Source organism: Setaria viridis, chromosome 1 (genome assembly GCF_005286985.2).
Source record: "Setaria viridis chromosome 1, Setaria_viridis_v4.0, whole genome shotgun sequence".
Taxonomy (NCBI): domain Eukaryota; kingdom Viridiplantae; phylum Streptophyta; class Magnoliopsida; order Poales; family Poaceae; genus Setaria; species Setaria viridis.
In genome coordinates, this window is record NC_048263.2 from 29,116,939 (window position 1) to 29,140,118 (window position 23,180).

Here is a 23,180-nt window from a genome sequence, read left to right on the forward strand (position 1 = left end):
ACCTTAGAATTTTGGTTGAATTGCTGTATACAAAGAATTAATTCAAAAAGGAGAGAAAGGAAACCAGAACGAGTTGTCTTTAGTCGACAGTCACGGTTAAGGATTAAAGCTGTCTAAAAAAAGCTGGGACTATTTGAATCCTCGTATTGTAGGCTGTTAAATTGTTGGTCTGCACGAGATTTGGCTGGCGCCTAGCCCTGCGAAAACGTCACTTAAACGGGGTTCTCTCTGTCCATTTGCATGAAATAAACACTGCCAATCTCCACGATATTGCAAACTTGCAATCCGCGACAACATGATCAGGATACACACTGACAAACTCCACATTCTACACAGAGCTTACCCAGGAGACCAGGATCCACCATTCCATTTCCAAAACCCCTAAACCCAGCGTATCACTCATGAAAGTCACTCAAATGATGCCACAAACATCGCAAAAAATGAGCAATTCAAACAAATAGGACAACCAAGATACTACCGGTTAACATCAAGCTCTATTAAACAAAGGGCCCAACAGATAAACGCAATGATGAAGCACCACTACGGATAAAACTTTTCTTAAATCTTCTCATAATATTTAACAGGCAGACTTCAATAGAGATCAAAGGTTCACTACCCGGGGGTACAAAACTCAGAAGTACAGGGGCACACTAGGCAAAACGACTTCTTCGGAACTCAAAAACTACACTTAGAAGACCATCTCATGGGGCTTGTCACCATCCCTGAGAGAGAACCGGGCACCAAGGTAGGTCTTCAACTCTGGGACAGCCTCAATAGCCTTGATCAGAGCAGCATCGACGGCCTTCTGGTCATCCTTCTTGAAGTCAGGCAGAGACTTGGATGCCTGCAGATCAGCATACACGAGGGTCCGGTAATTATCACATGGAGCAAAACTGATTGCAATAGGTCAACGAGTTAGGGTTAAGGAACTCGGATGCCTACCTCCTTCTCTGTCTCAAAAAGCTCGCCTTCAGTCTTCTTCACCTTCTGCTTCTTCTCCCTGGCAAAGTACTTGTCATCAAACTTGGAAACATCAACACCAGAGATGTCAACCTTGGTGGATGTAGCAATGACGTAGGTCTGGTTCACACGGCGGATTGGTACTCCATTGATCTTGAAAGGCCCTGCAAGGACAACAGAAACATTAAAACTAGGGCTACATTATCAAGTGGAACATAACAGCAGAAAACAGCTCCTCTGCACGCATGAACTGAGGGCATGTGGCTCTAGAAGCTGCTGGGTTGCAATAGTGAACAGAATCAGTTTATTAACTTTAATTTCCTTCCTGTCATACACAGGTAGCTGTTGACAATTTTATGAACTTAGAATAAAGTAACTTCCATACATTCAAGAGGCTAGTATCAATCTCCATTAATTAATCCTCGTGAACCAAAATGATTCCAGCAGTTCAACAGAATATACCTAACCTATATCTAGAATGTTATGTTTATTTCTATCTATCTTACAGTGCCAACAAAGACAGCCCATGTGATATTCTTACATCCTGCCAAACCTTGACCAAGGCAAAAAGGCAACACATACAAGTCACTGAGTCCAAAATGAATTCCATAAACACTCAATTCATCTATTCAAGAAAACGTACACGAAGTAATTTTATGATAAATGGGATGGCCTCTCCAAGAGAAGTAACAACTAATAAGCATAAGAACAAAAATGACAGATGGAACCTGCGGCCTACAGACCTAGGCTAAAAAGCGACCAAGGTATTGAGCAGCATTAGACAGACTAAGTCAGTCCGCAACATTTACAATTTTATAGATCACTGATTAGCAAACACCTACAAAAACTTTGCCCATGCATCGTAGATCCACACAACTCGGCTAGCTGAATGTGTTTGAGGGCAAAAGCAAAACAAACACGCCAACACGGCATCACGCAATAGGAGGAAGCGCAGCTCACCAGAGATGAGGAGGAGGCCGGACTTGAGCTGCTTGAGGAACACCACTCTCTTCCCCATGAAGCGGCCAGCGAGCAGGATCAGCACGGTCCCGGGCGTGATGGTCGACCTGCGCAAACGAACGGCCGAGTCGAATCAAATCTACACGAAAATGAACACGAACACCACTCTGGCTGCCACTTGCAGGGACGATGGGGCACCTGAGCTTAGTGGGCTTAGGCTTGCGGGTGCTGGGGGCGCGGGGCTTGACGTCGTCGGCGGGGTAGAACTTGGGCTCCTTGGCGGCGGAGGGCTTCTCGGCCTTGGGGAAGGCGCCGCCGTGCTTGGCCTTGATGGCCCACAGCCCCCGGCGGTGGTACGCGTGCGACCGCGACGCGCGCTTGATGCCCTGCGACAGCTTCGACGTCGGCGCCATTGGATCGGAGCGGTGCAAGGCGCTGCTTCGGCTCGTGGGGCTGGGGGCGGCGGCGGGCGAAGAATGGAGGAGAGGGTTTGGTCACGGGATTTATATGTGTGCGGCGGCGTGGAGGTGGAAACCCTAGGTCCTTGGGCTCCTCCGCGTGCAGGTAATGGGCCTATTTGTTGAGGCCCATTAGCCAGCCTCTCGCGTGCTGTACACAGTTCAGATGAGTTTGTTTGTGGCCCATTTTAGGATGCACAAGGGAGCGTATAGTTATGGATAATTTTTGCCAAAAAAGAGGAAACGGTTTTGTAAGAATATGTATACGCTAAAATGGGGCCTTCTAGTAAAAAGATCATTAATTACCGCTGCTGATTGCTGCCTTGCTAAAACATTGCTGAAGCGCCATCAATAGACCATGGTCCATCACTATGAGCGGCAGATCATCGGATGGCCATCTCGATTCTTGAGCTTTCAGCTGTGATCGAGCTTCCTCGTTTACGATTTTCAGCAACCAACACGTAAGTGACATGAACACTGAAGAGAGCAGTGTCGTATCGGATGTTCGGATGCTCATCCTAATAAGGAGGACTAAATATGATCTAATTATAAAAGTAATTGCAGAACTCTGTGCTAATTCGCGAGACAAATCTATTAAGCCTAATTAATCCGTCATTAGCAAATAGTTACGGTAGCACCACATTGTCAAATCATGAACTAATTAGGCTTAATAGATTCGTCTCGTGAATTAGACTCCATCTGTGCAATTAATTTTATAATTAGCCTATGTTTAATACTCCTAATTAGCATCAAACATCCGATGCGACAGGTGCTAAATGCTAAATTTTAGTGGGGTGTATCCAAACACCCCCTCAGTGCATCAAACACACAGCAACAAAACCAATATCGGTAAACACGAGAAGAGAAAATATGGGCTGATGTTGTCTTATCACTAGAATCCAGTTTATGTAAAATAATCGCATGCTTTGTCATACAAAACTTCCACAACATGGACACTGGTAAACAAAATAGGTGCTTCATTAAAGCCGTTGCAGGTGTTTCACGCCTTTGATAGGGTCGATCGAAGCACATCTACTCCCCTTTCCAGAGCTCAGCAAACTCATCAGGTTCTAGGGTGTTCTCCATCTCGTGCATCTTCCTCTTCACCTTGGCCTTCACCTTCTTGGCATATTTGCCTGCCTTCTGCCGCTTCTCTAGTGCACGGATCTGGAAGGAACACAAAGCAGGCCAGATGTAAGTGTTGGAAGGGTACAGTAAGCATGTTCTAGTTGGATAAAATCACATGTACAATGATACCAAGTCCTCAAATGAACCATGCACCAGCAGATGATCAATATTATCATGCTAGACAACAAGAAGCTACAAACTACTATGAATTTAGAGTGCGCGCACCAAACATAATATGGCTTTTCATTGTTGTCCCCAACAAAATTGCAAACAGGATGGCAGTGTTGTACGCAACAATGCATCTCAAATTGTTAGTGGCGTACACTGCGCTCTACTAATATGCGTGCATATGCTTAAGAATGCCTTTAAAATGATGCTGATAGCATTTTAGATCAAGTACCATTCTAGGATACTTCGTCACTCAATTCATTAAAAAGTGGATCATTGACTATATGAAAGTTCTGTGAAATAAATTGTGTGACCTGCCTAACTAACTTTCTCGAACTTTGGTTATAATTGAAGGCTTTGTTGTTGTTGGGTTAAAATCGAAGGAATAAAACAATTTATAGTGAGACTATCCCTTGATGATGAAAAGTAATAAATCCAGGTTGGCTTTACAAAAGATAGTAAGGTCTACATTTATATTTCAATGATATGATCAATACTCGACAACAGATCAGTGAATCAACATACCTGATTGGGAGAAATATAGAATGGATTCTCATACCATGTAGGACCACCAAAACTACCACCGAATATTTTGATTGGATTCAAACAAAACCTGGGGCCAACCTACATAGAGCAATTCGAGCAAATATTATTATTTAGATTTAGAGAAAGCTAAATTTCTAAGGATGTGAACTATCCAGGCAGAAGTTCTGCGCCATTACCTCAATAAGTGTCATTTTATCCAAACCTCCTTTATCAACTTTGTCAATCTCATTGTGGGGAACAGAAATCTGCAAACATATTGGTTTCTAACATTCAGATGGAAGCTCATCCGAACCAAAATTCATTCTGACAAAGGAATCAATTGATCACCTGGTAGTTTCGAAACCAAACATGGCCATCCACAATGGAGAAGGCAAACACATGGTCATGGAAAGGTTTGACTTTACGGTGATCTTTAGGAGTAGCAAATATCTGCACAAAAACATGCAAGGACTTCACTATCACCTCCGTTTTTGCTTTATAATACTCTTAAGATCTTTTTGATTCACAGCGAGCAATGCAAATGCAAGATTGAATAGCAGCATATAATATGTTGTCATGCCATAAATTTCAAAGAAAAGAACTAGAGTCAACATATGGAACTCTTCTGTGCATTATGGATTGAAATCCACCAAAAAGGTTATACAAATTTGATCTTTATAATAAAAGACATACAAAATTCAAGTTTGACCACTTTTGACATCAAAGAGAAAACAACAGAGCAAATCCAAATAAAGGTACAGATTAGTCCAGTTCATCTTCAACTTGTTTAAATGCTTAGCAAAAACATTGACATGGTATAACATGTCAAACCGGTTACGCACCTGAGTTATCATTTCCTTCACAAGCATCCAATGAGGTTGCTCATCAAAATTTGTAGAAAACGTAAGAAGAGGGCGTGAGCCTTTTAGATGGTTACCAGTAAGCTTCAACTCCTCCATAGTGTGAACTGCAGTGAACATCACATTATGGTCATCATAAATGGATCATAATCATGAGAAAAGCAAACGCGTTATAAACTGTAGCCAATAACAGTCACAGAATAAGTAATATTTGTGTTGTAGCATACCAGCATTAACTAGAAATTTCACTGATGGTCCTCCAGGAGACTTGACCATCCAAAGGTAAAGATCCTTCTGTTTTCTGCACTGTACATGCACAAGAAAATTTAGCCACAGAAATCAATACATTACCAGAATTGACAAGTATATTGCTAATGTAAATTGAAGAATTATAATTGTGGGATGATGCAGATCTAGTACTCCCACTAGACTATTTTATACCAAACCAAATGGGAGTTGGTAACTAATCTGATAGCTCAAAAGACATTCAGAATAACTTGGACCAACTAAAGCTTGAGATTAGCTATGCACCACTAATTTATCCAGCAACCAGCATAAGACGGTGCCATTAGCTAGCAACCTGAAGCATCACGATAGTGACTAAACTACAGCGTGCACGAAGGGAACGGAGTAGAAGAGCTAAACCTCGAAGAAGAGGCAGCTGGAGCAGCTCCTGAGCTCGAGCAGCTCGTTCAGCGCGTTACCCTTGCTCTGCTTCGACTCGACCTTGCTGTCCTTCTTCGCGTGCGGGAGCAGCGACAGGATGTCCTGCATCAGATGCCGGTACCTGCGACGAAGCACGCAAGCACGCGTCAATCGAATCACCCACCACAGGATACTTCGAGTTACGGCACCGCAAAAGGGGGTAGAACAGGTAGCACCCACCTGTACGTGATGCGGCGGGAGCAGGTGATGAGCACCTTCTCCTTGTTCCGGAACGGCGCCGCCGCGGCGGAGCCAGCGGCCTCGGATGCGGGCTCGGCGTCGGGGGCCGGCTCCTTGAAGCCGAAGAGCGTGCGCGGCGGGCGCTCCGGCGCGGAGTCGTCGGGCTTCTCTGCGACGGCGGCCTTCGCGGGCGCGTCGGTGCGCTTCCGCTTCTTCGCCATGGCACTAGGCGCGTTCCGTGCGGGCTCGAAGGCGCGGAGGCGGCGGCGAACGGTGAAAGAAGCCTGGAGGTGGAGGGGGAGGGAGCAGGCGCTTTGCCTGCGGGGGGGGGAGACGAGCACGACGGCGAGCTAGGGTTTAAGCTTCTTTGGGTCGGGCAGTTGAGTCGCTTATCAAGTGGGCTGAATGGGCCTGCATGGACCAGCCAGCGCATGCAAATCGACTAATGGCCGGGCCGGCTGGAAGAAGGCCGGCCCAAACGTCATCAGCTGTTTTGGAACCAGAGAGAGGCGCCGCACAACACAAGAGAAGCAGAGCGTTCCCACAAGAGAAGAGGAAGAAATAATCCCATACCGGCGATGGGAGAGGCTCGCGGAGCGGTGGGTGGTACATATAGGAGGCGGGGTGCTAGCGGTGATACTTGCCTTAAACTAATGAGTAAGGAAAACAAAGCGGTGCGGTGAGAGCCGCTCGCGGTGCGGGGTCATAACCTGCACGGCAATTTTTGAAGGGGGAAGAGGCTGGCGCGGGTACGGACACTGCCGTACTTTGCAGGACTTGCCTGTGCGGGCCTCCCCACCCACCAAATCAGACCCAAATAATTTGATTCAGAAGCGGGCGGGTATTAGGCCAGATTGGTTGGTTGGCTCTGGTATTTGGTATCCAAACAAGTCATATTCTCAAATTCAAGTTATATTCTAAAATTCTTGCCCTGGCATGAAATTTGTACACCAACTAGCAAATTTTGTGCACAAATTTTATACACCAACCAATCAGGCTTCCTTGCATTCTTCCCTTCCCTTTAAGCATTCTTCCCTTCCCTTTGCCCTTCTATTTCGATCGCTTTCACACGATTTTGTAATTATTTTAATTTTGCTAGGGCTTACGATGAAATTGTTTTCAAAAAAATGCTTGCAATGAATCCACACACCTCGAGGGAACACTGGATTCATTTTTAAAAGCAGCTGATGATGTCACAAATCTGAGTTTAGGGATGTTTACAAGGCGTTTGCAGCTATGAGTTTTCAGACCCTTACTTTCATCTTCAAGTCAAAGAGTTTAGGGTTTATTAAGGGGCTACTTGTAATGTGTAGTTCAAGTCCACGTCTGCTTCCAAGTAATATCTTTTGGACCTACTATGCATCTGAAATGTAGAACAATCCAATTGCCAATTGTCACCATAGTCTTCGTGTTAAAAGTAATTGATATTCTTCCATCATCAGTTTGTCTATCAATTATCTTATTTTTAGAAGAATGATATGATGAAGGCTAAATGCACTTATATTTGAAATTAGATGGAATAGCATTATTATGGATCCACTCTATTGTTCACGACACAGTATAGTGCAACCCCATGCACAATGATATAAAAGCGATCAAGCATTGTCATCTTGCCGTCTATTGATTACAATCGTTGTTGATTACAATCGTCTGCCCGTTCACAAAATGTCACAGCCAAACTTCATCATGGTGTCTGTATTTTATACTGACAATCTACCGAGGGATATTTGTGTTGAGCTGCTAGGGCACCATGACTAATCTTCAAATACTACCATTTAAAATTTTAGAATGCACAAGTTAACTAAATTCTAAACTTAGCGTGATATCAAATGGCTTCAATTTCTTTAGCGAAAAACATTAAATCCGCATCCTCTCACACCAATATATGAAGATCATACCCGGTATACGTATAAGGTGTTTCAGGATGAAGATCAAACCCGGTATACGTATAAAGTGTTCCAGGATGTTAAGCAAGACCATTAGATTGAGAAGTTATCATCCTGTTTGTTTGAGCTGTAACTTTTGAGTTTTTCCGAACTTTTTGGTTCTGAAAAAAACCAATACTACCTTTTTAGAAGATGTGTTTAGCATCCTGGACTCAAAAACCTACGAAAAGCTAAGAAAACTGAGCTTTTCAGCTTTCCATATAAATTCAGCTTTTCTGAGCTTTTGGCTTTCTAGAAGCTGCACGACAAATTCGTTATTTGTTCACGCTGAGAAGTTGCCGGGAAGCTCAAACAAATAGGACCTCACTATCGATAAAACACGTTACTACGAGAACTCATATCAAGTCGAGAAGACTCAAAAGTTGACTCCAAAGTTGAATGAGTAAGTTTTCAACAAAAGAACCCTAACCACGCCGAGACATAATGAAAAACTTGGTTTGGCCAAGTTTTAAAATTTGATGAAATTTTGGTAGCCCGAGCCTAGTGTGGCCAAGCCCATTCCCACGCTGTGCAGGTGTTGGGTCAGATTTGTCAATATATTAAGAGTAAATTGCACCAACCATATAATGACTTGTACTTGGTGCACATTGGTCCAATAACTTCGTAAAATATTTAACTTAGTACAATAACTTGGCAATTGGGTGCGGATTGGTACAACATGTAAAATGTTCAATTTAGTACAATAACTTTGACAAAATTTGTGCATTCGTAATACTAAATTAGAACCTATACTCGGTTGGATGCCATTGTACAAGGCGAGGTATGAATAGTTGGTAGTGTCCGAAATTTTGATTAAAAGCTCAAATGCTCAAATTTTGATTAAAAGCTCAAACGCCATCGAACTGTGAATGGCATGGCTCGAACTGAATTCGAAGCAGCTTATCTGGAAGGCAGGCAGAGAATTGGGGCTTTGGGGCTTAGCACCGACCCCGATGTTTTTTCCCCTCAAAGAGCGAATCGTTCGTCTCCGGTGAGCTTTGATGGAGGGTCATTGTACGCAAGAGTAGGATCTCACTTTCCTGCACACTGGCGCCATGTCTTGTGATCGCTTTGTGATGTGCAGTGATCAAAACATGCTACCAACCCAGACAGTACAGCCCAACACCTCCTCTGTTTGGTTGCGTGATCAAGCGTAAACTTAGGCCTCGTCTGGAACGAAGGATTTTCACGGGAAAAACGGAGGAAAGAAACGCTAGTGAAGCGTTTGGGATGGAGGAAACACGGATCTCCTTCCTCCGGAATCCTGTAGCTAGATGCTGATTTCGCAGGAAAGGAAAAATCCACTCTCAGCTCTTGTTTTCTCTTCCTTCGAGGCAGCATGTGTCATTTACTAGACGGACGTGGGAGGATTAAGGATAAGCAACATCCATCGTCTGGAGAATGCAAGCTAGGTCTCAAAATTCACCGATGTGTGACAGCTTATAGCTGCAGCGCTCCCAACCAAGACGACATCACAAGCGACGGATCTAGCAGCGGAAAATCGATTCGCAAATTGAACCAATTTTCTTTAAGAAAAAGGGAAAAGAAGGAATGGAAACCCAAAGAAATCCCAAAGAAATCAAACAAGCAAGCACCACCACAGCCTCCAAATCGAACCCTTCGCAAGCAGAGATAAGTCAAACTAAACCACGGCGGCAAGCCGGCAAGTGTCGAGCGACGGCGTGGAGGAAATCTCAGCGAATATCCATGGCAACCAGCCAAGCACGCGGAGGCGTGAGCACTCGTCGCCTCGTCGGCATCCTGGAGACGGTGGACAGGCCTGGTTCACGGACCATGGGCCCCACACGTAAGTGTCACTCGATTTAAGGCATCGGATGTAGTCACGTACTGTATCTGTTAATTAATCTGCCACTAGGTACTAAATTTTTTTTAACCCTTACTAACTTTTCAATTCCTATGTCACGTATTCCTTTGTTCTAAACACCAAATCATGTTCTCTTCCTGTGTTTTTCCAATCCTCTGTTTTGATACTCCGTTACTTTTCTTTTCCTGTGTTTCCTTCGATAAATGCGTTTTCCATTCTTCATTCCCAACAGGCTCTTACGGTGCAAATAGGTAGCATTAGCAATGTAGTAAACCAAAAGCAAAGTCCTGCCATTCATGTAGTTCGTGGCTCCCCATGTATCCATTTTTTGGTGTTATCCTGAAGTTGTGTCTACAAGCAGTACACACTATCGAAAAATGCTTTGAACTATTGAGAATTACAATCTAGAAACTAAGGTCCACCATAATCACATATCCAAATACTCCCTCTTTTAGAGCTGGACTCTACCACAATGATTTCTAAATTATAAGTCATTTCAATTTTCCTGGAGAGTCAAAATATCTCAATTTTGATCAAAATTTATATAATTTTAGTTAAATATAAAATGATTTGAGTCTCATAAAATTGGAATGATTTATAATTTGGAACGGAGGAATAGTTAAAATATAAGACTAAATAGATATGCAAGGAGAATTGAAGGTACTCGAATGTTGATTTGTTGTGTTTCGCACTCATACATTTCTCATTGCCCACAAAACTCGTTTCTTGCACTTGTACCTTATTAATTACTCCGGACCTGCTGTTCTTTTTATGCGAACCTGAAGACTCTATTCGGAACACACGATTACTTTTAATAGTTCATACGAATATTGAATTTTTTTTGTCTAAAATTTATCAATCACGGACAAGTGTTGCAGTTTTTTTTGGAAATGAGCTCAGAGTTTACCGTGTCATAATATGCGGAAAAATGGGATTTATTTTACGTTTTTTTATAAGGATGTCATTGAGATAGCAATCAATTGCATGTTTGCTCTAGGCAAATAAAGACAACAGAGTTCCGAGATAAGTACACAGAAAGCACAGGAGAAGGGTGGGCAAAAATATTTTTTCCCAGAACAAATCTTCTATTTGTGGCCACACCACCGCACCGGCCACCAGGCCACCACTTCGCCTCGCCATCGCCCACGGCTCCACCACTCCACGTCTCGGCTTTTTGCTTCCTTCCTCCCTCCTTCCCTCCAGCGCCTTGCAGCAGCAGCCTGCGCCCGGGCGCCGAATCTCCGGACGAGATCGCGTCCCCGCATCCGACGCCGCCGGCGCCGGAGCCCACCTCGGCGAGCGCCGCGTTCTGCTACCGATCTAGAGGTGCGCCCCCCCCTTGCCGAGATTCGACGAGCTTTTCGCGGGATTCGCGTGTCGCTTGATGAACGGAGGACCATTGGGGCTGGTTCGTTAGATTCGGTTGTCTGGGAGGGATCGGAGCCGGACCTGCATTATTGCGTGGTAAGGGCGGATCGATTCCGTTGTCCGTGTGAATGCGCGCGGGTTCGCGGTGATCTGCGCCTCGCGCTCGAGCTGTGCGGGGGGAAATTTTGGTGTGTATCAGTACTGCTGTAATCTGGCTCGGGGGCACGGACTTCGGGTTAGCTAGATTCCATGGGTTTGGTCCTCTTTTGGAGCAAGCATGTAGCGATTACCCCGAGATCGCCTGATCTGAGCCCGGGAATACTCATGTGTGGGCGTCGTCACATGGCCATAGCTTACCAGTAGCTGCACCTGATTCGCTATTTCGGTTTGTCTGGGTGACACGGCCATGCGATTTTTCATGAATGCGTGGGCATTAGTGTCCCCTAAGCTATCGTAGCTTATGGGCATAGTGGTTGTTTTAGTGTTGGACTGTGTAGCCGCATGGTGGTTTAGGTGTAATTAGTTGCACTTGGATTGCGTGATTGCTTGCAGTGGATTGAGCCCATCCTGTTGTGATGTGTCCGTGATTTTTCGGGGTGCAGTCAGCAGATCAATGTGAGAAGTGAAATTTTGGTCCACTAATTCCAAGCCTGTCTTATCACGTTTGGTATGTTGCGGTAGTGTTCACAGTGGAACGGAATCCTCAAACAGTACTTGTGCTAGGTTGTGGGAGATGGATTTGGATCAGGTTATTTTTTTGATACTGGATCAGGTTATTTTTTTGATACTGGATCATGTTATTGTAATGCTACTTTCTATGCCTGTTCTTGATAGTGCTTCATGCAGAAAACTAAATGGAGACATCAGTCCTACCCATATATATAAGTTTAGTTTCACACCATTAGATATTTCTGAAAAACAAAACAGTAAATTTAGATTTGGAGTATCAAGTTATATTGATTCTTTTCAATCTTTGGGACTCTGAGAGTAGACACCGTCTGATCTGGTACCAATGGGCATTTCTTGCATACAACTATCTCCATGCAGATGATCATGGTTTACATTTCATATGAACGCAGACATGAAACTTGTAGCCTTCTTTGGACAATTTATTTCATGAATGCCAGTTTTTTTTCAATGATTTCCCATCCACTTTTTTGTGCATATATGCTTCATGTTACTTGCTCAATATCAAAAGTTTCATTCTATTGCCCTTGGTTTACACAGGAACATTTGGAGAAGCTTTACTCAATAAATAAGCACTGGGATTTCATTCATTCTGTCTTGGGTTTTACAATAATGTGGAGGCTCAATCCCTTTGGGGGGAAAGCACAGAGTGGGTTGGAAGGTCGCACCGTTGATGTTGGTAGTGTGAAGATTACAGTACGAAATGCCATTGCACAAGGAGGTTTCTCTTGTGTATATCTGGCATGTGACACAGTACATCCATCGAAGTTGTACGCATTGAAGCACATTATTTGCAATGATTCAGAATCACTTGATCTTGTCATGAAGGAAATTCAGGTTATGAACCTCCTCAAAGGGCATCCCAATGTGGTCACACTTGTTGCACATGATGTTTTTGATATGGGGCGCACAAAGGAGGCACTTCTTGTGATGGAGTTCTGTGAGAAGTCCTTGGTGAGTGCAATGGAGAGCAGAGGTAGTGGTTACTATGAGGAGAAGAAGGTGCTTTTAATTTTCAGAGATGCCTGCAATGCTGTTTTTGCCATGCATGGACAGTCACCACCAATTGCACATAGGTGCGTTGTATTCTTTATGCTGTTCTGTTTCATTATACAATTAAGATTTCTGAAATTAATTGCCAATTACTGGTACGCTAGCAAATTGAGTGTTGTAATATTGTTATTTTCTTTCATGTACCTTATTTGTATCCTGCTATGCTAATATTCTGGGCTGGATTAAAATTTATGTACCTTATAGCATATTTGCAAACAGTTTTCCTTGTACCAGTGTGCTGTATTAGGTGTAAGTGAGGGCTGAGGGGCTCGTTTGCTGTTGCTAAAGCAAGTTATAAAGTTATAATTATGAATAAGCTATTCACATATGTCTTATTACACTTTATTGCCATGTTGTTTAGGGATCTGAAAGCTGAAAATGTTCTTCTTGGTTTTGACGGTGCATGGAAAATATGTGATTTTGGAAGCACATCAACAAATCATAAATGCTTTAACAAATCAGAAGAGATGGGTGTTGAGGAAGATATCATCAGGAAACATACAACCCCAGCCTACAGGGCCCCTGAGGTAAATGAACAGCTATCTACATGATGGATTTTAAATTAACAAACCTTTGCAACCTCTAATGATGCCATGATGGGTTTTCAGATGTGGGATCTCTACAGAAGAGAAGTTATTAGCGAGAAAGTCGATATTTGGGTAAGTGCAAAGCATATGAACATGTGGTCTTTAGGATGCATATTTTCAAATAGTAAGCAAATCAATGGCATATCATGTGCTATGTTCTTACTTTAATTATCAGAGACAGGCAAATTAACTTCATAAAAATTTTAAATGCATCTTTTTTTATGCTAACATTAATCATTGGGCCATTTGTCTTGCACCTCCTGCATAGCATGGCTAAGGGTAAAGTTATTTGTAACTTTCTTATTTACCATTGGCAGGCCTTGGGGTGCCTTTTATATAGAATATGCTACTTCAAGTCAGCGTTTGATGGAGAATCCAAGTTGCAGATACTCAATGGCAATTATCGTATCCCGGAGCAACCCAAGTATAGCACTGCTGTCACAGGGTTGATCAAAGATATGCTGGAAGCCTCTCCAAATGTCAGGCCAGACATCACGCAGGCAAGAGCTTTGATTGATTGGCCATTCATCTCCATGATACTAGGTTAGTCATAGACTGTTGCATGTAGCTCTAGGAATCAGACAAATAGTTTTATTTGGCTTATGTTATAAACTATATACTTCACAGGTCTGGTTTCGTGTTAATGAGCTACTGCCGCTTGAGTTACAGAAAAGGTTACCTGATGGTCCTTCATCAGCCATTTCCATGAGTTTGCAAGATGAAGGTGAGGTGCTAGAAGAAATTGTCTGTACAAGTAGAACATAATTTATTGATCATGTGTTGTTGCCATTGATTTGCAGTACTTCCTAAAGAATTTGTAGTTAGTATGGGGGAAAATCTTAATTTTGTTTGCTTGTTTGATAACTCATGTATTTCAAAAGGACCCCTTGAGGACAGAAAGTTAGCATGTGTCTGGATTTGGGGATTGGAGAGGGGACGAGAGATATACAGGGGGTCGCCATGGACAGGCACGAAGAAGGCTTTTCCTTCTTAATTCTCACTTACCCTTTATTGATGATCCACAACAGCCATGCACCTAGATTGAATGTAACCTAATAGGTCGAAACTAACCCCTAGCTTATCTCTAATTGACTAAGTTAAGTGGTAAGAAACTAGTTATGTTACGGATGTGGACCTGCTGATAAGATATTGTAGGCCCTATGGATTCATGCATAACGGTTTGCATAACTCCTTGTGTATATATTTTGGCATTATTCCGTTAAGTCAGGATACAAATCATTTTGTGAAGCTAAAGCCAGTCAGAGTGACTTGAAGAACTTGGCTGTAGGGATTTTGATTCAAGCAAAGCAGGATTTGCATTTCTTCAACGAATAGCCCTTTTGTGTCCTCAACTCATTTTTGTGGGAACTGCCTTTTTATTTGGGATAACCTAACATGATCTAGTGACCTAAATACCTAATTACTACAACACGAATTTAATATACCAATATAAATTGGTGCAGGTTCGATAGATAATTCCGGTAGGGTTGGATGCCAGACTTTATAATCCATTTTCCTGCGCTAGTGAGCTCTGACAAGAATTTTACGTGTACATGGGTTATTTGGCTACGTTATTATCCTATTTAAGTATTTGTTATTTCTGTGTCCTGGCCTCTGACTTGGGTAATTACTACATGTACTCTAATCCCCTCTTAGACAATCTTATTTTGGATGTTGTATGCCCCTCTTTTTCAAAATGTAAGGCATTGCTTGATCCGGTGTGGTTTCCAAGACTACACTTTAACCATTAATAGTATATCATACATTAATAGTATATCATACTTTACTATTTTAGCCTGACTGTATGTCCTTTATGTTTTCTGCAAGAAGGAAAGTGTGGTTAATGGACAAGGTCACTGTACTAGTTTACTGTTGTATTTTTGGACATGACTGGCCAGTGGCCAAGTGATAGTTATTTGCCGATAATCTATTTTGCTTGTGTAGGTGCACATAAAAGAACACATGTGATGCCTAGAAGGAATCCTCCTCCGCCTCCAAGAGAGCAATCTAATAGTTCTTTATCGCACGGAAGCTCAAGGGCAGGAGATGCACCTTTAGGTGCATTTTGGGCAACTCAGCATGCACAAGGTGCGGATAATAGGAAACCTTTGTTTGACGAGGAGCCAATTAAACCATCACTGTCATCAAAGCAGAACCAAAGCAGGGTGGACACCAGCATCTCTATCCCTGGGGATAGGCATGGTCATTCTGGCCAGTCGTCACGAACAAGTAAAGCACCAAGTAACTCCTTGCCTAATAATGGATTTGCAGGTGTCTCTGACACAAATTTGTTCAAGGAGACACAAAGTTCTGTGAAAGTTAAAGCAAACCAAGCTCAGCCCAAGCCAAAATGTGAGAAAGATCCATTCAACAGCTTTGTTGCAGATTTTGACACACACAATCTCAACATTGCTGCTGGTAAGGCATCTGAACTTGAACTCGAATTGTCCAGTCTGAAGGAGCAGTTGAAGAAAACCACATTGGAGAAGGACGAGATGACAGCCAAGTATGAAAAGCTATCTGCAATATGCCGATCACAGCGTCAGGAGCTCCAAGAACTGAAGCGCGCCCTTGCTGAGACAACACCTCCGTCAAACAAAGTCAGCTCTAGAACACAAGACTCTGGACCTCAGGTGATTGCTCTACATACAACTGTCTAGTACAACATATTTTTTAGTCCTGTCTAAGCATCTTACGTTGAGATTAATCCATGCAGCGAAAGGAAAAGATTGAAGGAACGGTGTGGGAGCTTGAACATGGAATGCTTGCAAGCAACTCTAAATCAGCCAGTTCTGATGCCAAAACATGGCAGGTGTTCCCTGAGACAAAGACCCAGGCCCAGGCCCGGCCAAAGGTTGATCATGCAACTAATGGGAGGCAAAACCTAACCAAGAGCACAAACCCAGGTCCTTCGCCCGATGCCTGGGGTTTTGGCACCGATAATTACAGAACGTCAGCAGCAGCAGCAAGCACTGCTACGCAGATCAACAGGACCACTGCTCAAGGCAGCTCATCCCAGAGATTCAGCACTGGTGTGGCGAAGAAAGTAGAGCAACCATCTGGATGGGCTGGTTTTTAACATAACAGCAACATGCCGTAACCATCATTCTTGTTCGGAATTTGCAAAAGTGCCCTACGCTTCTGCTCCTGCGCGTGCGGATGGATGAGGCAAGGCAAGCTGGTTATCTTTCCTGCAAAAGGAGGTCGAAATTGGTTATCTTGAGTGTGTTCATCGTTGGTTGAGCCAACTTAGACATTGATTCATGTGATCGTTTGACATCAACCTGTTAATAAGTAAATATTTACGGTGCTGTACGTATTTCCTGTATGCAGTATGACCATGTGATGACTCACTGCTATAGCAGCATCAATGGCAAGGTATACCGCTTCATGTGCTACTCTTTTTTTTGCCTCTTTCGAGATGAAACTGGAGAGCAAGTGAGCAACAGTCATATCTTACGTTTTCAACGAGGGAAAGCTGCAATCATTTCACAAAAATATGATAACAAAAGTCCTTTTTAATGGCTTTTCAAATATGTATGAAAACTTCAAAGATTATTTGGTGGAATGTGGCGGTAAGTAAAGGGCGCTTTTGGTTAGTTACTCTTCTAACCTTTTTTTTTTACCAAGGTAACTAACCTTAGTAGTCATGCTTTTGTTTAAAAAACACCTATGTAAGCTTAGATAAGGATAAGAAAGTGATAGGCTAAGATCTAGTTTATTTTAGCTAGGGATTCCAAAACGCAATACATAGATTATACATTGTGGAATGCTAGTAGCTATTACCTCTGTTTGTTCTCGTTTTAGATTTTCTAGATTCATAATTTTGTTATGCATGTAGACATATGGTGCATAGAAAAATCATGTATCTAAAAAGTCAAAATAGATCTATAATTTAAGATGGAAGGAGTATCCGGCAACATGGATCCTATCTTGTCATATTTCTACTTATACATTGGGCACAATGACATAGTTGACAAATAAGCATGTGCATGTCACACTTTGGCGGAAGATGGATGGTGTGATAGATTATGGAATCTGACAAAAAGGATATCTGTTTGTTTTCACTAAGACTTATTAAGATGTTTTTCATATCACTAATCTTAGATTCTCCTTTATGGCAGCGATCAAACACTAGCTATAAAAAACTGCGACTGAACTTGGGAAACGTGTGCTAGTACTAGTAATTTCAAAGCACACAAGAGACAGCCGGTTGCAGGCAAGGTGCCGTCGAGGCACTTGATTCATTTTTTAAAAAAAACTGGCCGAAGACGGTCACGCAACTGTATGGGCTACGCAGGAGGCCGGCCGGCCGGCCGGCCCACATAAGTTGTTGTTTAAATGCCACGGAGCAGCAACAAACGCCTCGCCCCTCCTGCCGCCAGGGACTTCCTCCCAGATTAGTACCATACCGCTTACAAGACGACGCACCAACCAGCTTAAATATTAGCCTGGCAGCGCCCGCGTCAGCCAAGCACGGTAGCGCGTGCCTGTCACTCCAGCTTCAGGAGGGCTAAAGAGTGGGTGGGGAAGGGATGTGTGCGTTCGAGCCCATGTCAGAGTCAGCCCGCCGAAAGGCATGTGGTGCCCGGCCCACCAGAGACGCCAGACGAAGCGCGGCGCAGAAGACCAGCTGTTGATGAGATCCTGGCCCGTCCAAGTTGGCCAAGTTGCGGTAGTTTGGGTGCAGGCGCTGAGCCAGTGGTGCCAGGCTTGTGACCCGTTGAGGAGGCCCGTTAGAGAATGGGCGCTCGTTGGACCGTTGACCTGTGAGGAGGGCAGGCCGGTCGTTGACGCACTTGGGCCGGTGAGGAGGGCAGGCCACCAGAGACTGGTGAAAGCAGTAATGTTGGCGCGCGCTAGTCGGGCCTTAGCCGAGGAGATTGCCGGCGGGCCGTTGTTGTGGTCGAGGTGCACATGTGGACTCTCTGTGGGGTGTTGATGGGCTGTCGATTAGGGGGCAGGCTTCGGCCCCGGTAGGCCGGCAGACCCGCCGGCGGGCAATTTAGGTTGTGGGGTCCGCCCCCAGCCTGGAGCCCGTATACGCCGCGCGGGGCTTCCACGGAGTCGGGCGGGGCAAGTTGCTGCGCATTCGATGCGCGCTTGGTCGTTGTCGCCGCCGGGCTGTGCGCGCACACGCGCAGCCCGCTTCGTGGAGCATTGGCTTGCATACTATCCCCTCCTACCCACTCTTTTGTTTTTTATTTTTTTCCTTTTAATGTGTCCGCAAATTTTTATTTTTTATTTTTGTTGCACTGAACGATGCAAGCAAACATCGTGCACGAATCTTAATTTTACACACGGTGCAATATGTAGGTGGGGGGGAAAACGGAGTTTGGTGGTGGCTTGCGCGTGGACCGTGGGAGACTCAAGCCACTATGGATTTGGCTTTGAACTCAACTCGGGTGTCTTCAAATGGATAGGAGAGTTATTTACAGCATGCTTACTGCAGGTCTCTCTGATCAAGGGCCACGCTCGCCAGTTTCCTTGCCAGGGAGTTATTTACGCTGATCCCTCTATATGTCAGTTTGGCGTCAAAGACGAAAGAAAAAACATAAGGGCTGGACGGTAACTTTCTCGGATTTGGCCCATGTAAGATTTATGCGTGCTCCGCGGCCTGGAAAACTAAAAGGCCCATATACATGTAGCCCGTTAGATGCCAATGGGCTCGGACTGAACGTTCAAAGGCCAGAAGCCCGTCCGAGATAGTAGGTAAGCCTGCTTCGCGCGGTTGCGGGAAAGCCTCGTCTGCTGTGCGCAGGGGCAGCATTGTGCTACGCTGCCGACGTTCGTCTCGACTCTCGATCTCTCGTCATCCTTCAGGCTACCCGATCATGATCGGCTGGTGATTACTGAATTATTTTCTAAATCCGAATTGCATGAGAAAGTAAAACTCGCACTAGTACATACTATCGTCTAAAAGGAAAAAGTAAAAATAGTACAACAAGGGGGCCTAGTGACACATAAGATGAACCAGACAGTGAACCAGCAGCCAGGTGCGAAGTGTAGGAGGACAACGCTTACATGTAAACAGCGGCATGCAGAAGAGGGCAGAGAAGATAAGCACTCACACGAAAAGAGGTCCGGTCAGTGCTCAACAAACGACGCTCCCCATTTAGTCCCGTACTGCTAATCACAGCCAGGACGAGCCAGCTTAAAAGGGCACGCATCCCGAGCTGCAACCGCCAGGCCCGGTGGCGCGAGCCTGTTACTCCAGCCTCGGAGGGCAAAAGAGTATGATGCAGCGACAAGACTCACGGCCCAGCTATCGGTCTTGGGTTTCTGGGTTGTGAGCTCGAGCCTTAGCTCAAAGCCGTGGAGTTGTCTGACCAGGGGCCCATTTAAATTGAGACGCGGCTTTGGCCCGGGGAGCTCGCCCATAAAGCGATGGGCTGGCTGAGATTTCACTCGGCGGTCATTGTCGACTATCTCCCCGGGTTTCCATACGGTGCTCACGGGATATTTAATCCTTGATTTTAGGCCCCATGATGATGATTATGTGTGGCTAAGGTTTAATGGGGGCCTCCGTATGGTTGCTATGGTTCGCTCATAAACCCCTCTCATCAACTCTTTTCCTTTTTTTATGATCCATTCATCCATCCAGATTTAGGGGGTGTTTGGATCTTTAGTCGTGACTGAATTCTTTTTTTATGATACATTCCTTCATCCAGATTTAGGGGGTATTTGGATCTTTAGTCGTGACTAAAATTCATGTCACATCGAATATTCGAAGGCTAACTAGGAGGACTAAACATGAGCTAATTATAAAACTAATTATATAGATGGAGGCTAATTCACGAGACGAATCTATTAAGCCTAATTAATCCATCATTAGCACATGTTTACTGTAGCATCACATTATCAAATCATGAACTAATTAGGCTTAATAGCTTCATCTCGCAAATTAGTCTCTATCTGTGCAATTAGTTTTGTAATTAGCCTATATTTAATACTCCTAATTAATATCTAAACATTCGATGCAACAGGAATTTTAGAAGGTGCTAAAGAAACAAACACCCCCTTAGGATGATCTCGCCACAGGTATATAACAAGTAATTACCGTATGTGCATGCGTGTGTAACCTGCAGCTGCCGGGAGGTGATTAGGTCCACGATCATGCGGCTCGGGAGAGAAGGAAGAACTTCAGCGCAAAAAAGAAAAGTTTGGTAAGGGTATTTTGCGCGTGGAGAAACTCTAGAACTAGGCTTCGGCTAATGTGTTACATTAGCAACGACCGCTAAGGGAGAGGGAAGATGTCATATTTTCTCGCTGTCAGGAGCTCCACAACACACTGAACACTAGCTCCCCAAGCTCTGCCCTTTGGAGATGGAGTCATAGGGCGAGTTCCTTTTGACAGGGAGTGAGTGTTTATGTTGGTCCTTCTGCAGTTTACTTATCAGTTTGGCATCAAACTATTAAAGACTATGTGGATAAGGGAAACCCAGTAAACTTTCTTAGGCTTGTCTCGTTGCGCGTTCTTCGGCCCGTAAAACTCATAAAAAAACCTGTGTAGATAGCTCATTACGTGCAATAGGTTCGAATTGGGAGGAATTGTACGTGGGATCTGAGCCATGCGCGCTCGTGCTCATCAGTCATCAGCAAGTCGTCGTCGTCGTCGCCACCGCCACTGCATCGCAAGACTTCTCAGGCGTGGTTTTGTTGCAACCTTGCCGGAAAAACCTGGTTGCCTTTCTCATGGGTCATGGTAGTGGTGGGTACGTGTTCGTTCCTTTGTTACCCCCAACTGCATGCATGACCAAGTAGAAAACCACTATTTTCTCAAAGAGGCCACCGTCTGATATACTACTGAACATCGCCATGACAGTGGCGACCGGTCACGCTTTACAGCACGCACAAAGACCTGGCGCAAACAAGAAAAGCGAGCGCATGCAACTAAATCCAGCTCCACTCACCCTGCAAGCCAAGTGCTCCTTTTAGTCCCATACTGCTAATCACTCTCAGAACAACTCGGCTTAAAGGGACACGCCTCGAGTCTACAAACGCCGGGTGCGGTCGCGCGGGCCTGTTACTCCAGTCAGCCGGAGGGCAAAAGAGTTGGTGTTGCGACATGGTTTTGGCCCAACGGGCCGTCACCTGGGTTGTGAGTTGAGCCCTGGATTCGGGAACGCAGCTCGTCTCGTAGACGATGGCAGGCCGAACTCTCAAGCACCTTGTCATTCGGGCCCGTCCCAAGCCAAGCACTTGTCGTTCGGCCGTTACAGGTTGGGTCGGAGGGAAACCTCCCCTATCTGAGCCCAGTTTGGCGTCCCTTCCCGGTTTCCATTCGCGCGGTCACGGGAGGCCGTAGTCCTCCCCTGATCTTCCCATTACGGTAATCGGGGCTCGTATGGTTGCCAGAGCTCGCTCACTAACCACTCTCACCAACCCTTTTTTCTCTTCTAACTTTCACTTTAATGAATAGCTCCAGCAAATCAGGAAAGATGCAGTGGGAAGGATAAATACAAAATACTCGTGCCTCGATCTCAGATGGCGAACTGTGTAAGTGCCTCGCCGGCACGGCCCAGGGTGGAGTGCCGAGCCCGCCGGTGCTCGCCGTAGCTGAACGCCCTGAACCGGCGCGCGCACCTCCCCGGGGCGCCAGCAGGAACATGCCCACCGTGAAGCGCGTGGCGGCGACCGCACCCCGTGCCTCGCGTTGTGGAGCTCCCCGTCGCTCCACGCCTGCAGCACACGACGCGACCAAGCTCAGCACGGGATGGCCACCGGCGAGGTATGCAGCCGGAGAGCGGAGAGAGGCTGACCGTGGCGATGTCACCGATGTTGACGAGGAGGGAGCCGGGGAGGGGCAGGTCGACGGGCTCGAACTCGGCGGTGTCCGGGTCGGCCACCTCGAGGCCGCCGATGCGGTCGTCTTCCAGGAGCACGGTGAGGAAGCTGGAGTCCGTGTGCACCTGCACGCCGGGCGACCCCACGGTCTCCGCCGTGTAGTTGTACCTGTTCATCCGGAGCTGGCACGGCCAGTCACAGAACGCCGACAACGCCCTCCTCCTCCCCGCCCACGCCGAGGCCCGCGGCCATCTTCGCCGCGACGTCCAGGGCTAGCTCGTGCGTCTTCTCGGCGTACGCTTCGATGGTCGCCCTGCGCGCGCACCAATATTAATGGCGGCGAGGAACGCGGCGCGCTTAGTGAAATTAATCAATTCCGTCACCTGATGTGCGGCGGCGCGCCGATGAGGTCGCAGAAGGCCTCGACGTCGGCGGGGGCGGAGGCGTCGTGCACGGCGAGGGACTCGAACAGCGGGTTCGTGGCGCTCGGGTGCACGTACCCGCTGTCCGGCGGCGCGACGTCGGCGCTGCGGCGTCCACGGGGAGCTCGTGCAGCGCCCGCGCGGCGGCCTTCATGCTGGCCTGGAGCTCGAGCGGCACGCCATGGCCGGACACGCGGAAGCAGCCCAGAAGCCGGGCCGCGGCCAGCAGCCGCGCGGACTCGTCCGGCCGCGCGCCGACGAGGGGCAGGTCGAACACCGGGATCTCTAACATCTTGGCCGAATGTGACTTGTGAGCGAGTTCAGTTGGACCTTGCTAGCTTGTAGTTAGTTGATACGGGTGGTTCCATGGGATCGTGACAAAACCGAGTATTTTAGGAGAAAGATGCCTGCAAATTTTATTGTTCGACTCTCATGTGTCGCATAATTTTGTCCATAATTGCACGATTTAGAAACAATATGTCACACCCTCATGTAATACGCACGATAAGCACCATGAGCAAGAATTTGGGAAAACAGATGCGAGAGCAGTACTTCGTTAGAATATGCGATTCTGAGCTCACG

The 23,180-nt window shown here is 45.7% G+C and overlaps 3 protein-coding genes, 1 non-coding gene and 1 pseudogene across 4 annotated transcripts; 2 read left to right on the forward strand and 3 right to left on the reverse strand.

Annotated features, from left to right (window-relative positions):
- Nucleotides 1-530: 530 nt before the first annotated feature.
- On the reverse strand, nucleotides 531-2,398 carry LOC117859735 (large ribosomal subunit protein eL6x). The gene is made up of 4 exons (XM_034742922.2): nucleotides 2,119-2,398; nucleotides 1,921-2,027; nucleotides 943-1,124; nucleotides 531-844 (listed from the first exon to the last, which is right to left on the reverse strand). Exons 1-4 carry the CDS (start codon nucleotides 2,331-2,333, stop codon nucleotides 689-691), a joined length of 660 nt encoding a protein of 219 aa, XP_034598813.1. The 5' UTR covers nucleotides 2,334-2,398; the 3' UTR covers nucleotides 531-688.
- Nucleotides 2,399-3,228: 830 nt separating this feature from the next.
- LOC117841416 (ribosome biogenesis protein BRX1 homolog 1) lies at nucleotides 3,229-6,274 on the reverse strand. The gene is made up of 8 exons (XM_034721774.2): nucleotides 5,945-6,274; nucleotides 5,705-5,846; nucleotides 5,287-5,365; nucleotides 5,042-5,166; nucleotides 4,548-4,649; nucleotides 4,397-4,465; nucleotides 4,200-4,298; nucleotides 3,229-3,545 (listed from the first exon to the last, which is right to left on the reverse strand). The coding sequence occupies exons 1-8, from the start codon at nucleotides 6,163-6,165 to the stop codon at nucleotides 3,411-3,413; spliced, it is 972 nt and encodes a 323-aa protein (XP_034577665.1). The 5' UTR covers nucleotides 6,166-6,274; the 3' UTR covers nucleotides 3,229-3,410.
- A 310-nt stretch (nucleotides 6,275-6,584) lies between these two features.
- On the forward strand, nucleotides 6,585-6,742 carry LOC117841808 (U12 minor spliceosomal RNA). The gene has a single exon (XR_004637389.1). It is a non-coding gene; the product is annotated as a U12 minor spliceosomal RNA (small nuclear RNA).
- A 4,068-nt stretch (nucleotides 6,743-10,810) lies between these two features.
- On the forward strand, nucleotides 10,811-16,787 carry LOC117859742 (uncharacterized). Its single transcript, XM_034742928.2, has 8 exons — nucleotides 10,811-11,020; nucleotides 12,290-12,825; nucleotides 13,164-13,329; nucleotides 13,411-13,461; nucleotides 13,707-13,889; nucleotides 14,017-14,113; nucleotides 15,334-16,022; nucleotides 16,106-16,787. Exons 2-8 carry the CDS (start codon nucleotides 12,362-12,364, stop codon nucleotides 16,466-16,468), a joined length of 2,013 nt encoding a protein of 670 aa, XP_034598819.1. The 5' UTR covers nucleotides 10,811-11,020; nucleotides 12,290-12,361; the 3' UTR covers nucleotides 16,469-16,787.
- Nucleotides 16,788-21,748: 4,961 nt separating this feature from the next.
- On the reverse strand, nucleotides 21,749-23,014 carry LOC117859778 (2-oxoglutarate-dependent dioxygenase DAO-like; annotated as a pseudogene).
- Between the last annotated feature and the right edge of the window lie 166 nt (nucleotides 23,015-23,180).

What these genes read in the sequence shown, in the direction of transcription:
- LOC117859735 (XM_034742922.2), bottom strand. Translation starts at nt 2,333, where the DNA reads ATGGCGCCGACGTCGAAGCTGTCGCAGGGCATCAAGCGCGCGTCGCGG. An exon ending in CGGCCTCCTCCTCATCTCTG is followed by an intron (nt 1,125 to 1,920) that starts GTGAGCTGCGCT and finishes TTGTCCTTGCAG; the next exon opens with GGCCTTTCAAGATCAATGGA. An exon ending in TTTTTGAGACAGAGAAGGAG is followed by an intron (nt 845 to 942) that starts GTAGGCATCCGA and finishes GCTGATCTGCAG; the next exon opens with GCATCCAAGTCTCTGCCTGA.
- LOC117841416 (XM_034721774.2), bottom strand. Translation starts at nt 6,165, where the DNA reads ATGGCGAAGAAGCGGAAGCGCACCGACGCGCCCGCGAAGGCCGCCGTC. An exon ending in TCCCGCCGCATCACGTACAG is followed by an intron (nt 5,847 to 5,944) that starts GTGGGTGCTACC and finishes GCTTCGTCGCAG; the next exon opens with GTACCGGCATCTGATGCAGG. An exon ending in TCTATATTTCTCCCAATCAG is followed by an intron (nt 3,546 to 4,199) that starts GTATGTTGATTC and finishes TGTTCCTTCCAG; the next exon opens with ATCCGTGCACTAGAGAAGCG.
- LOC117859742 (XM_034742928.2), top strand. Translation starts at nt 12,362, where the DNA reads ATGTGGAGGCTCAATCCCTTTGGGGGGAAAGCACAGAGTGGGTTGGAA. An exon ending in CAGCCTACAGGGCCCCTGAG is followed by an intron (nt 13,330 to 13,410) that starts GTAAATGAACAG and finishes ATGGGTTTTCAG; the next exon opens with ATGTGGGATCTCTACAGAAG. An exon ending in GCGAGAAAGTCGATATTTGG is followed by an intron (nt 13,462 to 13,706) that starts GTAAGTGCAAAG and finishes TACCATTGGCAG; the next exon opens with GCCTTGGGGTGCCTTTTATA.